At 24.1% G+C, this 13,144-nt stretch overlaps 2 protein-coding genes across 4 annotated transcripts in view; one reads left to right on the top strand and one right to left on the bottom strand.

Moving 5' to 3' along the window:
- The window catches only part of LOC117176777 (ATP-binding cassette sub-family B member 6, mitochondrial), a 59,246-nt gene extending 47,805 nt beyond the window's left edge, over window positions 1-11,441 (bottom strand). The window contains exons 1-2 of the mRNA XM_033367077.1: window positions 11,069-11,441; window positions 6,450-6,863 (exon numbers count right to left, since the gene is read on the bottom strand). Coding sequence (XP_033222968.1) covers window positions 6,450-6,776 — 327 coding nt within the window. The 5' untranslated portion in view covers window positions 6,777-6,863; window positions 11,069-11,441. The remainder of the gene's footprint in view (window positions 1-6,449; window positions 6,864-11,068) is intronic.
- Window positions 11,442-11,859: 418 nt separating this feature from the next.
- Window positions 11,860-13,144, top strand: part of LOC117166880 (testis-expressed protein 10 homolog) — a 58,829-nt gene continuing 57,544 nt past the window's right edge. The window contains exons 1-2 of one of the 3 annotated variants that reach the window (XM_033351312.1): window positions 11,860-11,958; window positions 12,546-12,754. In XM_033351312.1, coding sequence (XP_033207203.1) covers window positions 12,551-12,754 — 204 coding nt within the window. In that variant the 5' untranslated portion in view covers window positions 11,860-11,958; window positions 12,546-12,550. Of the gene's footprint in view, window positions 12,127-12,545; window positions 12,755-13,144 lie in introns of all 3 variants that reach the window. The other 2 variants (XM_033351302.1, XM_033351319.1) reach the window with 2 other exon arrangements.

The following is a 13,144-nucleotide window of genomic DNA, read 5'->3' as shown; positions in this document are numbered from 1 at the left end:
TCCTCTAATATCCGTGGAAATACTTTGAAATGTTTTTAAATATCTTGAAATCATTAAAAATCATCGAAACCCCTTAAAAACTCTCGAAATCCTTTAAAATCTTTGCAAATATTTTGAAATCCCATAAAAGCTTATAAAATCCTTTCAAAATCCCATAAAAATCCCTTGAAATTGGTTAATATCTTTGAAATTCCGTGAAATTCTTTCGAAACTAATTGAAATCCTCTTATATCTATAGATATATACTTTGGAATGTTTTAAAATCTCTTAAAATCCTTCGGAATCATGTGAAATCTGCAAAATCCCATACAAATGTCTCAAAATCGGTTAAAATGTTTTCAACTTGTTTGAAATCCCTTTGAAATTCATTGAAATCTTACGAAAATCTCTAAAAATCGTGGATATATTTTGGAATATATATTGAGATATCTCAAAATTCTTTTCAATCTCGTGAAATCATCAAAACCCCCCTTTAAATCTCTTAAAATCTTTGTAAATATTTTGAAAACTTGTAAAAGCCCTTCAAAACCCTTTACATCTGTAAAATGTTAAAATACATTTAAATACTGTAAAATCATCGAAACCTCTTCAAATATTTTTAAATCCTTTCAAATATTTTCAAACCTATTAAAATCTTTCGAAATCTTATAAATTCCCTTAAAATCCCTTTTAAGCTTCGTAATCCAATTAACCTCTCCTGATATTCTTTGAAATAAATTGTAATTTTACGAAATCCTCTAAAATCCAAAACCATTTAAAATTTTTGAAATACCGCAAAATCTCATAAAATCCCTTTAAATCTATAAAATCTCATAAAAATCCCTTAAAAGCGATTAGAACTGATAAAATTCCGTGATATCTTATAAAATCCCTTCAAAGAACTTTAAAATTTAAAAAACCACATAAAAACCCTTAAAATATATTAATATTAACTATATTAAAATCTTTTAAAACTTTTTGAAATCTTATAATTCCCTGACATCTTATAAAATGTACTGCAATCTAAGGAAATCCTCTAAAATTCGTGGATATACCTTTGAATGTTTTGAAATCTCTTAAAAATCTTTTTAAAGTCTTCAAAAATTTTATGAAATACTTTTAAATCTTCAAAATCCTATTAAAATCTCTTTATATTGTATAAAATCCTTTAAATTTCTTTAAAATTACTTTAAATCCCGATAAAACATCAAAACCCTAATCAATCTCTGAAAATCGATTAAAATCCTAAAGTTTTCGTGAAATCCCCTTAAAAATCATGGAACATCTTACGAAATCCTATATAATCTGTAAATATACTTTCGAATGCTTTGAAATCTTTAAAAACCTTGAAAATTTTTTACAAATCTTTCGAAATCTTATAAAATTCCTATAAATCTTCAAAATCCGAGTAAAATCCCTTAACATCGAATTACACCCTTGACATTTCGTGAAATTCATTTGAAAATCAATGAAATCTTACGAAATCCTCTAAAATCAGTGGATATATTTTGGAATGTTCTGAAATCTCTTAAAATCTTTGGAAATCTTTTGAAATCCCTTCAATTCTTAATAAATCTTTGAAACCCCATTAAAATCTCTTTAATTCGGATAAAATCCTTAAAATCCGCCAACAATTATTTCAAATCGTATGATGTTCTCTCAAATCTGTGAATATACTTTGAAATGCTTTGAAATTTTTTAAAATCATTTTAAATCCCGAAAAATCAACAAAACTCTTATAAATATCTTAAAATCGATTAGAAGCCTAAAGTTTTCATGAAATCTTGAAGCATCTTACGAAATCATATGAAATCTATAGATACGCTTTTGAATGCTTTTAAATATTTAAAACCCTTTTGAAATCTTTACAAAGGTTATAAAATCTTTGAAATCTTATATATCTCTTAAAATCTTTTGAAATCCCTTAAATTCCAATTAAATCTTAAAAAACCCATTAAAATCTCTTTAAATTGGATAAATTTCTGAAAATCTGTCTAAAGTTTTTTCAAATAATATGATATTCTCTAAAATGTGTGAATATACTTTGGAATCCTTGAAATTTTGGTAATGTTTTGAAATCTTTTGTGAAATTTTTGGAAATATTTTGAAATTTTGATAAAATCATTGAAATATTTGTGAAATATTTCCTTCATCTTTGTTTGTAAAATCTCTTGTGTTGGTTTGAAATCATTGAAACCTTTTTAAATCTTCTCAAATTTCTTTAAACCCTTTTGAAATAGTTTAACCCATTAACGACCAAAGCTATCAATTTTATAACATGAGTTTGACCGCAAAATTTATGGGTATAACAAAACAATAAATAGATCAAAAGTACTGTTCCTTATGTTTTTGGGTGAACTAAATTCGAATATTTTGACTTCAAAATTAAATATGGCGGTTTTTGTATACAAAACTAGTGAAAAATGTTTTATTTTTTATTTTTATAATCGGTTTATAATCGGTTTACCATCAGTGCACAAAATTCTTAAACTTTAACAAAAAATTTGTATATATATTTTTTTCTTCCAAAATGGCAGACAAAATGCAAAAATGTTCCAAAAACTGGTTTTTTCCATCATCTTTGTTTTTCTCAAAAACTTGAAAGTTTAAAAAAAATTTTCATGGATTAAAAATATCTTGAAATTAACCATAGAACACTATGAGTTTTTTTTATAGATTTTTTAGAAAAAATGTTTGATTTTTCAAAAAATCTGAAATTTCAACCGATGGTTGAAGAAATTTTAAGATATTAACACGTTTTATGTCTGAAAAAAAAATGATAAAAATAAAAAAATCAAACATTTTTCACTATTTTTGTATGCAAAAACCGCCATATTTAGTTTTGAAGTCAAAATATTCGAATTTTGACGACGGATTCGAATTTAGCTCAACCAAAAACATAAGGAACAGTACTTTTGATCCATTTATTATTTCGTTATACCCATAAATTTTGCGGTCAAACTCATGCTATATAATTGATAGCTTTGGTCGTTAATGGGTTAAAACCTTTGACATTTTTTTGAAATCTTTGAAATCTTAAAAAAAATGTAATTCTTGGAATCTCTTGAAATCCTTATGAATTCTTTGAAATAATTGTGAAATCTGTCCTACAGCTTTTGCATTTATTTGAAATCACTGGAATATTTGAAATCTTTCTGAAATCTTTTGTATTATTTTCAAATCATTAAAACATTTGAAATCTTTATGAAAACTTCTTAAAAAACTAAAAATTATTTAAAATCGTTGAAATTTTTTAAATCTTTGAAATCTGGTGCACTGTACCCTTTTTGAAATCTTTGAAATGTTTGTATTCTTTCGACATCTTTACAAAATTGTTATGTAATCTTTTAAATATTTGTGAAATCTTTTGTATTCATTTGAAATCACTAAAGTATTTGAAATCTTTGTGAAATCTTCTGAAAATTTTTGAAATCGTGTCAAATCTTTGCAATGTTCTAAACTCTTAAAAAAATTATTTTCTATATCCTTTTTAAATACTTTAAAACCCTAAAAACCTTTTGAAAATTTTTCAATCTTTGTGAAATGTTCGAAATCTATATGAAACCTTGGAAATCTTTTAAAATCTGCTGAAAATGTTGAAATCGTTTAAAATCATTGAGATGTTTTGAAATAAAATGAAATATTTATGAAATTTTTTTAATCTTTGTGAAATTGTTTGTATTCATTTGAAATCATTAAAATATTGATAATCTTTTTTATAATTCTAAAAATTTTTGAAACTGTTTCAAATCTTTGAAATTGTAGTATTCATTTCACTTTAAAAAAGTTTTATGAAATCTTTAACATGATTCTGAAATCTTTTTCATCTTCGAGAAATTTCTGGGAAAATATTACAAATTTTTGTGAAACCTTTCAAAAAAATTTGAAATCGTTTCAAATTTTTAGTGTTCAAATCTTCTTAAAAAATTGAGATCGTTTAAAATCATTGAGATGTTTTGAAATAGAAAGACATTTTTGAAATACTTGTGAAATCTTTTGCATCTTCGAGAATTCTTTGGGAAATTTTTTGAAATCTTTAAAAATATTTGTGAATTTTTTTTTGTTAAATTCATTTTGTTTATTTTAAATATTTGAAATCTTCTAAAATTGGTTAAAACCTTTTTAAATCGTTTAAAATCTTTGAAGTCTGGTGTAAGTCTGATAATCTTTGAAATTCTTTAAATCATTTAAAATTCTTACGAATGCTTTGAAATCTTTTCAAAATCTTTCTGAAATATTTTCTATTAATTTAAAATCACTAAAATATTGGAAATCTTGGAGAAATCTTTTGAAATCTTCTAAAAAACTTGAAAATGTTTTAAAATCTTTAGATAACTTTGTGAAATTTTTGAATTATTCGTGCAATCTTTCTTAAATAATTTCTAATCATTTGAAATCATTAAAATATTGGAAATCTTGGTGAATTCTTCTAAAAAGTATGAAAATCGTTTAAAATCTTTGAAATCTTTATGAAATGTTTTGAAATATTTGTGAAATATTTTCTATTAATTTGAAATAATTCAAATATTGGAAATTTTGATGAAATTTTTTTAATCTTTTAGAAAAATTTGAACATCGTTTAAAATCTTTGAAATATTTGTAAAATCTTTCGGAAATATTTTCTATTAATTTAAAATAATTAAAATATTTAAAATTTTTGTGAAATTTTTGGTAAAATTTTTGAAATCTTTTACGAAATTTTGAAAACCGTTTAAAATCTTTAAAATATTTGTGAAATCTTTCTGAAATATTTTCTATTAATTTAAAATAATTAAAATATTGGAAATCTTGTGGAAATCTATTGAAATCTTCTAAAAAAATTGAAAATCGTTTAAATACTTTGAATGTTTTGAAATCATTGTGAAACCTTCCTAAATATTTTCTATTAACTTGAAATTATTCGAATATTGGAAATCTTGGTGAAATCTTTTGAAATCATTTACAAAAATTTTGTAAATCGATTAAAATCTTTGCTATTTTTTGAAATCTTTGAAAATCTTGTATTCCTTTGAAATCATTGAAATATTGAAAATCTTTTGAATATTTGCGAAATCTTTCTTAAATATTTTCTATTAATTTGAAATGATTCAAATATTGGAAATCTTTGTGAAATCTTTTACAAAAATTTGAAGATCATTTAAAATCTTTGAAATCTTTAAACATTTGTGAAATCTTTTTAATTAATTTGATAATCGTTTAAAATCTTTGAAATACTTTTAAATCTTTATGAAATCTTTGAAACATTTGTGAAATCTTTTTCATTAATTTGAAATCATTAAAATATTGAAAATCTTGGTGAAATTTTTTTAATCTTTTACAAAAATTTGAAAATCAAATCTTTGAAATATTGGTGAAATCTTTCTGAAATCTTATTTATTAATTTGAAAGCATTCAAATATTAGAAATCTTCATGAAATCTTTTACAAAAATTTTAAAATCGTTTAAAATCTTTGAAATTTTTATGAAATATTTGAAATATTTGTGAAGAAGAATTTGAAAATCGTTTATAATCTTGGAAATGTTTTGAAATCTTTGAAATTCCTTCAAATCTTGTAAATTTTTAAAAATATTTTTTAAATCTTCATGAAAGCTTTGAAATTGAGTGTAAATGTCCTTTTCAAATCTTTATTAAACGTTCGAAATGTTTGGAATGTTTCTGTAAAATCTTTTAAATCTAATGCATACGTCTCTTTTGAATCTTTGAAATCTTTGTGAAATCTTCTAAAATATTTCACAACCTTTTGAAATCATTTAAAGTCTTTAAAATACTTTTGATTCTATAAAATCGGGTGCACTGTTTCCTTTTTTAAATCTTTGAAATAATTAAAATGTTTTGAAAGTTTTAACAAAATTGTTTTTGAAATCTTTGAAATTCGATATGCACCTCTTTTTTTAATCTTTAAAATTCGTGAAATCTTTGTGTTCATTCTAATTCTGAAACCAAATTAACATCTTGATTTTTTAATAACAATTTGTATCATTTATGAGTTGAATATCACAAAGAAAGTGTATACTTTACTACATTTTATATTAGAGGTAAGAAAATAAAAAACACATCGAATTATTCACAATAATAAAATCTTTTCATTGCAATCTATAAAATAATTAGTATAGTCTACACAAAAAGTGCCTTTCTCTCTTTATTCATACTGTAATGTACAAAAGATAAATTATATTTTGATAAATAATACATTCTACAGTGACAACATTTTTCTAAGCGAGATTTTTCTATCACAAAAGACTACAAGATTTAAATTACTCTTTGTATTTCAATAATATAACTCTTTTTAAAGAAATCCAAAAAATCAAATTCAAGGTTCTCGTAGAAAATTTAAAGAGATTTCCAGATTTCAAGGTTAAAAATGAAAATAAAGGAGAATTCCAGTTTTTCAAGGGTTTTAAGATCGTTGTACACCCTGCATATTAATTTACTATAAAACCATAAATATTAAAAAATAAAACAAACTTACCATATATCCATAGACAGTTCTGTCATCCAAAAGAGTAGCTTGCAAAACAATTCTCGCAACGCTCAGAATTGGAACGAAATAGAGACAGAATTTTTGCAAATTATATAATTTACTTTTTGGCAATACATTCGGATTAATGTTCGTTCCATATTGCCGATACATCCACAGTTGAAACGATCCAAAAATTATTATATACATGGACAATATTGTGGTACTAACAGTGTCCATAAAACATTTCGACATTCCATGGTTCACCCAAATTTCGTTAAATGTAATATTCGGTGGGCAGAAAGTTTTGCAAAAATTTAGAGTCGTGTTATTCTCCATTTTTAAATATATTATTTGCTAATCCTCCTTTAACAATTTACGATCAGCAATAAATAATCGATTATTCACTTCTCCCTCCACCTTCAGCTACAATAATAATGATTAAATATAAATAAATAAACTAATTGTATCAGAATATGTACAGTACAGGTCAAAAGTTTGAGTACACTTCTTTTTTGATCATTAATCATGTTCTCTTAATTTTAAATATGTCAGAGTTAAAATTTTTTCTCTTTAAAAGATTGAATACTCTCAAAATTCAATAGAAAATGAGCATAGGATGAAGCCTATTTGTCTATTTTTCAAGTAGATATTGCAGGAATAGTGTATATTTCAATGTTTTCTTACATTTTAAAATATTTTTGTAGAACAGATGAAACATATAATCATGAAATTTTTATGAAATATCCACAAAATATATATTCATTTACTTTTTATTCTGATTTGCCTACAAATAAGGTGTTTTCGAAATTGTCCAACTTTTTTGTTACAACTTCAAGTTCTTGCAATTTGAAAGATTTCAAGGTAATTTAATTTATCAGAATTTAAAACAAAATTGTAGGAAGAGTTCGAATAAATATTATAATATAATCAATTGTTTTGACAAGCTTAAAAAAAGAATTCTCTTGAGATTAATGGGAAAATATTTATTCATAAAAAAATGAAGTTAAAGATAAGATTTCAAAACATTTTAAATGACTTCCTAAAATTTCGAAAAAGACTATTTTGGCAAGATTTAAAAAAATTTAATTAAATTCAAGAAAAAATTTCTTAAGATTATTGACAAAATTAAAAATAATTTTTCATTTGAAAGAAAATGAATGTTAAGAGAAATTTGAAAAAGATTTCGAAATATTTCAACTGATTTTCTAAAATTTCGAAGAAAAGGGTAAAAGATTTTAAAGCAAAATGTTTCAGTTTGGCGAAATAAAAAAAAATCAGTAAATTAAAGAGATATTTAGAAGATTTGAAAAGATTCAGAAATTATTTTTCAATTTGAAAATATTTCAAAAAATGTAAGAAATGTAAAGAGAATGTTTAAAAAGATTTCAAAGAATTTCAGTAGATTTCAAACAAATTTAAAGAAGAATCTAAATAATTTTAAGCCAATTTTTTTAATTTTTCAGAATGCAAAAATGAGGAAAAAGTCGAATAATTTAAAAAGATATTTAAAAGGTTTAGAAATTCTAATTATGTTAAGCTGACGTAACCACATCTTCGAATGGAGTTGGAACCTATCTCATAATTAAGGGCTTATTTAATGCTAATTTAATGCCCTATTGCTAAATTTAATGCTGCATTATTTAAAAAAAACCAGGTGTTATGCTAGCTTAACGTTAAGCTGGCGGAACCCCATGTGAAATAAATGTTAAATCGAGTTCTGGCATATCACATAATTAAGGGCTCATTTAATGCTCATTTATTGCCCTATTTCCAGATTTAATGCTCCACTATTTAAAAAAAAATCGGGAGTTACACTAGCTTAATGTTAAGCTGACGGAACCCCATGTAAAATAAACGTTGAATCGAGTTTTATCCTATCACATAATTAAAGGCTCATTTAATGCTCTCCAAAAACAACAAAAAATTATTTTCCAAAAGCCACCCCTAATACTGAAAAACCACCCTTAATATAAATTGTGCACAAATTGTAAATCTGACCATACCATAATTAAGGGGTTAATATAAATTATTCACAAATTGTAAATCTGTCCATATCACATTTGAGGTATAATTAAAGGCTATTTTTATGTCTTTTAAATAATTCTAATCCTCTGCTGTTGAAAAAAGAAGGGATTATGCTGGCTGAATGCTAAGGCGATACGCAAAAATAAGGCAAGTATTAATTCTTAACTTTTTTTTTAATATCACATACTGTCTGAATTTCAACTATTCAGAATTTTATATTTTTCAGCGGAAACAAAAAAATTTTTTTACGGGAAACAAAGAGGACAAGCACCTGCTAACTGGAGTACTGCTTGAAAAGTGAAATAGATCATAATAATTATAATTTAATCCTTTAAAGGGAAATTTTTTTATCTCTGACATATTCAAAATTAAGAAAACTTAATCATCAAAAAAGAAGTGTACTCATTTCATACTGATTATATTTCTCTTGTATAAAATATTTTCTACATAGAATCAGGCCTAGGACCTACTTTAGATTACAAAAATGGCGTGAATAGCGTCATAAATTTTACAAAATAGTGTTGCAATAGAGTCATACAATTTATCAGTCATTAAAAAGAAACTTCTATGTTTATTTAAAATTTTATTATTTAGTCAGTAAATGATAAAAAATTTCTATTTGTTAATCACAGACTTCAAAGGCTTTCCCCTTTTTCTAATTTTTCCACTTAAATGTGAACTCAATTAATATAACTCAATTATAAAAACCAAGTTTTTTTCGTTGGAAGTTCATTCTTTTCGATTGAAAAGTTTACGATTACATTCTTCATTAAGAATTTATATTTTTATAAAAAATTGTATTATTTGGTTGAAAATTAATTTATTGAAAAATAAATTATTTATTGTTAAATTTTTTATTGAAAACTAAATTAATTTGTTAAGCATTCAACTGTTTGGTTTTAAAATGTCATTCTTTCTGTGCAGTTTTCATCATTTTCGGACAAAATTGCAACTATATGGTTAAAAAATGAATGTTTTGGTTGAAAATGAACTTTTTTATTGAAAACTCATACTTTTTAATCAAAAGTTAAATGTCTTTGTACAGAAAAAAATGTATTTTCGGCTCAAAAATTAAACCATTTGGTAACAAAATTAACTAGTTGGTTGAAAATTGATGTATTTTGTTGAAAATTTGTCTTTTTCTAATAGAAAATCTTCTTTTTTTGCTAAAAATGAAACTGTTTGGCTAAAAATTACTGTGTTTCAGTTGAGGATTTTAGTATTTAGTTAAAAATTCGTTTTTGGTCGTTAAGTCCGTATGTTTTTTTTATTTTTAATTGAAATCTTTTTTTTTTACTGAAATGTCAACTATTACATATTTTGTTGAAAATTCATCTTTTCCAGTTACAAATTCAACTCCTCGGTTGAAAGATGAAGCATTTGCTTAAAAGTTCATTTTTGGTTGTTGAATATTCATCATTTTAGTTAAAAGTTTTTTTTTGTCCACAAGTAATTTTTGAACTGAAAATTGAACTATTTTGTTGAAAATTCAATAGATTTAGAGAAAAATAGTCTTTTTGAATTGAAAATTCCACAATTTGGTTTGAAATTCAAAAGTTTGGTAGAAACATTTACCCGCTTTATAGACATATATTTTACATATTTTTTAAATAAAATATCTATTGAAAATCTCTTTCTGTAAAAATTTAATCTTTTTTTTTTGTAAAAATACAACTAAATACTTAAAAATAATTCGGTTTTGGTTGAAAATGAACTTTTTTGTTCAAAATTTACATTTTTGGGGTAGCAATTAAAACATTTTGTAGGAACTTTGTATTTTCGGCTTAAACTATGAATTATTTGGTTGTAAATTAATGTATTTTGTTGAAAATTCGTATTTTTTTTATCAAAGATGCAACTGCTTGGTTGAAAATTCATCTTTGTTGGTTAAAACCATCCATTTTTTAATTTAAATAAAATATTTTTTATTGAGATATTAACTACTACATTTTTATTGAAAAATAATATTTTTAGATTGAAAATTCGTGTTTTATTTGGTCACAATTTATTATTTTGTGCCTAAAAATTTAACTATTTTGTTGAAAATTCAAATCTTTTGTTGAAAATTTATATTCTCAGCTCAAAAATTAAACAATAGAGTAGCTTTTTAAACTATTTGTATGAAAGTGTACATATTTTGATGAAAATTCGTACTTTTTGGTATAAAACTGATGTGTTTGTTTGAAAATCGTCCGTTTCGGTAGTTTTTTTGTTTGTTAAAAAGTATTTTTTTAACCTGAAAATTTGGTAGAAATTTCATCTTTGTAGGTTTATAATGAAACTAATTGGTTAAAAAATTAAACTATTTTGTTGAAAGTTTAATTATTTGGTCACAAAATCGATGTTTTTGTTCAAAATTCCTAATTGGAACTTAAAATGTAACTTTTCGAAATTTTTAACCTTCTGACAAATTAGAATTGTATCAACAAGTTTTGTTAAGATGGGAAAAAAATCCTAACCTTAAAAACATTATGAAAACAAATTCTCGAAAAGAATTATGTAATCTCAACAATCTTAAGATTATTAACTCTACAAAAATCATTGTTATAAAATCGCATAAAATATTCTTCGAATCAGACTATTCAAAGAACGAAATGACTCACCTTTTTCCTTTTCTAATTTTCCAATTTTGAGAAGGTTTTACTGACTTTTTTCGATAAAAATTGATTTGCAAAGTCATAGAAGACGTATAATTCACAAAGAGACATAATTCATTTATGATAATTATGATAATTGAAAACACAACAGACACAACACAAAACTATATTTTTATTGACTACCCTAACCTTAAAATTTCTATTATCCAGAATTTCGTTATATAAACCCTATTAGCGATTGCAAAATTCTTCGCAAGCAATAAAATTATATCAGTGGAAAATCACGCTACGTGGAATAAATCTCATCACATCATTTTTACACGAATTCTAGATTATTCTTCGATGTTCTAATACACTGATTTTTTGAAATGTCACTTCTATAAAGTCAGCTGACATTTTATAAACTGAAATTCCAGTACCGTACTGCGGTGTATAAATTCTAGTTAAATTAAACTATAAAGCTTTCTTCCCTTTGTTATTGCTATAAATTTTTTTAATTAAATTTTATTTTTAGATTTGCGAATTTTTTATAATCAGATACCTAAATTGTAATTTTCTTTGGCAAATAACAAGATGAAAAAATTTTTTTTTCTCCAGGGCTCTAGAAATTTGCATTACGGGATTGGCAATTTTTAAAAATTAAAGATTTTGAATTAAAATATTAGAAAAGTAGTAAAGCTAACTTTTGAATATTATTATTCTTTGGTTTTCTGCCTTTTTTTAGTTAATTCATGATTATTTTAATAGCAAACAAGAAAATTGCACAAGATGATTAAAAGAGGTTATGTTCGTGACAGCAACGTGGACATAGCCTAAAAATATTCCACATGTTTTGAACATTTTTCTCGTGTTATTTTTGTGTTGATTAATAATAATTGGTGTTCAAAAGTGCTGTGGTGAATATTAAGTGATTATTGGATATATTTTTGACGACTGGATATAAATTCACACATAAATTTCCCTTTTTTCGTTATTATTTCCTTCGGTTTCGTTTCTTCATTATTTTTGGATAGATTTGACTCATCTTTTAAAATATTTATCCTGAATAAATAAATTATCAATAGGTACTTTAATAAACTACACATTTTTTTGTCGCACGCAGTTTTTAAATTAAAATATTAAATTAAGATCGCAAAATTTTAGTAATACATAGTAATATATTATCTTAAATAATATAAAGAAATAAGGACAATATTTTTGATAATTTGTGTTCTCTAACATCAGAATTAATATATAATTTATTATTTTGTAAATATTCTTTGCTATTTAGTCGAAAAACACTAAAATAACAACGAAAAATTGTTAAGGATTGTGGATCGTCTTGAAAAAATATATTTTTAAATTAAAAATATCAGTTTTCGACAAAAACAAAAAAAATCCAAAATTAACCTAGAAGAACCAAAAACCTAGAATTGTTACAAAAATTTGAGTTCAGAAATATTCTGTTTTTACTTAATCTCTAGGAATTAATATATGTTTTTAGAAAAAATGGGCAGGACTAGTAAGCACGTAAAACAGCTAAAATCAGAAAAGGCGAAAGTTAAATTGAAGACTAGTAAAAAAGCGAAGCTTTTGCCCAAAGGGCTCAACGTGACCAACACAAGTTTCAAAACGAAAAAAATTGTTATCCAAGAACAGTTGAAACAACAAGACTCGTCAGAAATTCTTAGTCGAAGAAAACTGAATGTGAAGGTAATTAAAGGCATGATTAATACAAAAAAATTTTAATAATATTGAAAATATGTTTATAAAATTGAGAAAAATAGTCATATTTTGAAATGTAACAAATTTTAATTTAAAAAAAAATGTTTTTCGTATTTTTTATGGTCAAGCGTTTAGAGTTCTTAAGGGCATGTGACACAGCTAAATGCCTATATTATCGACGACAGTTTTTCAGTTCACTGAATGTTTTTTTGAACCTAAGAACTTTTTTTGTAATAAAAAATATCGAGCTGAAACTTTGGGAAATGTATTAGAGTGCAATAAAGTACGTTTAGGTACTGCATTTTGGTAGGAACGTCACTGAAAATTATTTCATCTTTTTTCTGAACCTCAACATTTTTTGAACGTTCGAACTTTTTT

The sequence above is a fragment of the Belonocnema kinseyi genome, chromosome 1 (genome assembly GCF_010883055.1).
Source record: "Belonocnema kinseyi isolate 2016_QV_RU_SX_M_011 chromosome 1, B_treatae_v1, whole genome shotgun sequence".
Taxonomy (NCBI): Eukaryota; Metazoa; Arthropoda; class Insecta; order Hymenoptera; family Cynipidae; genus Belonocnema; species Belonocnema kinseyi.
This window is presented reverse-complemented; position numbering and strand designations above follow the sequence as displayed.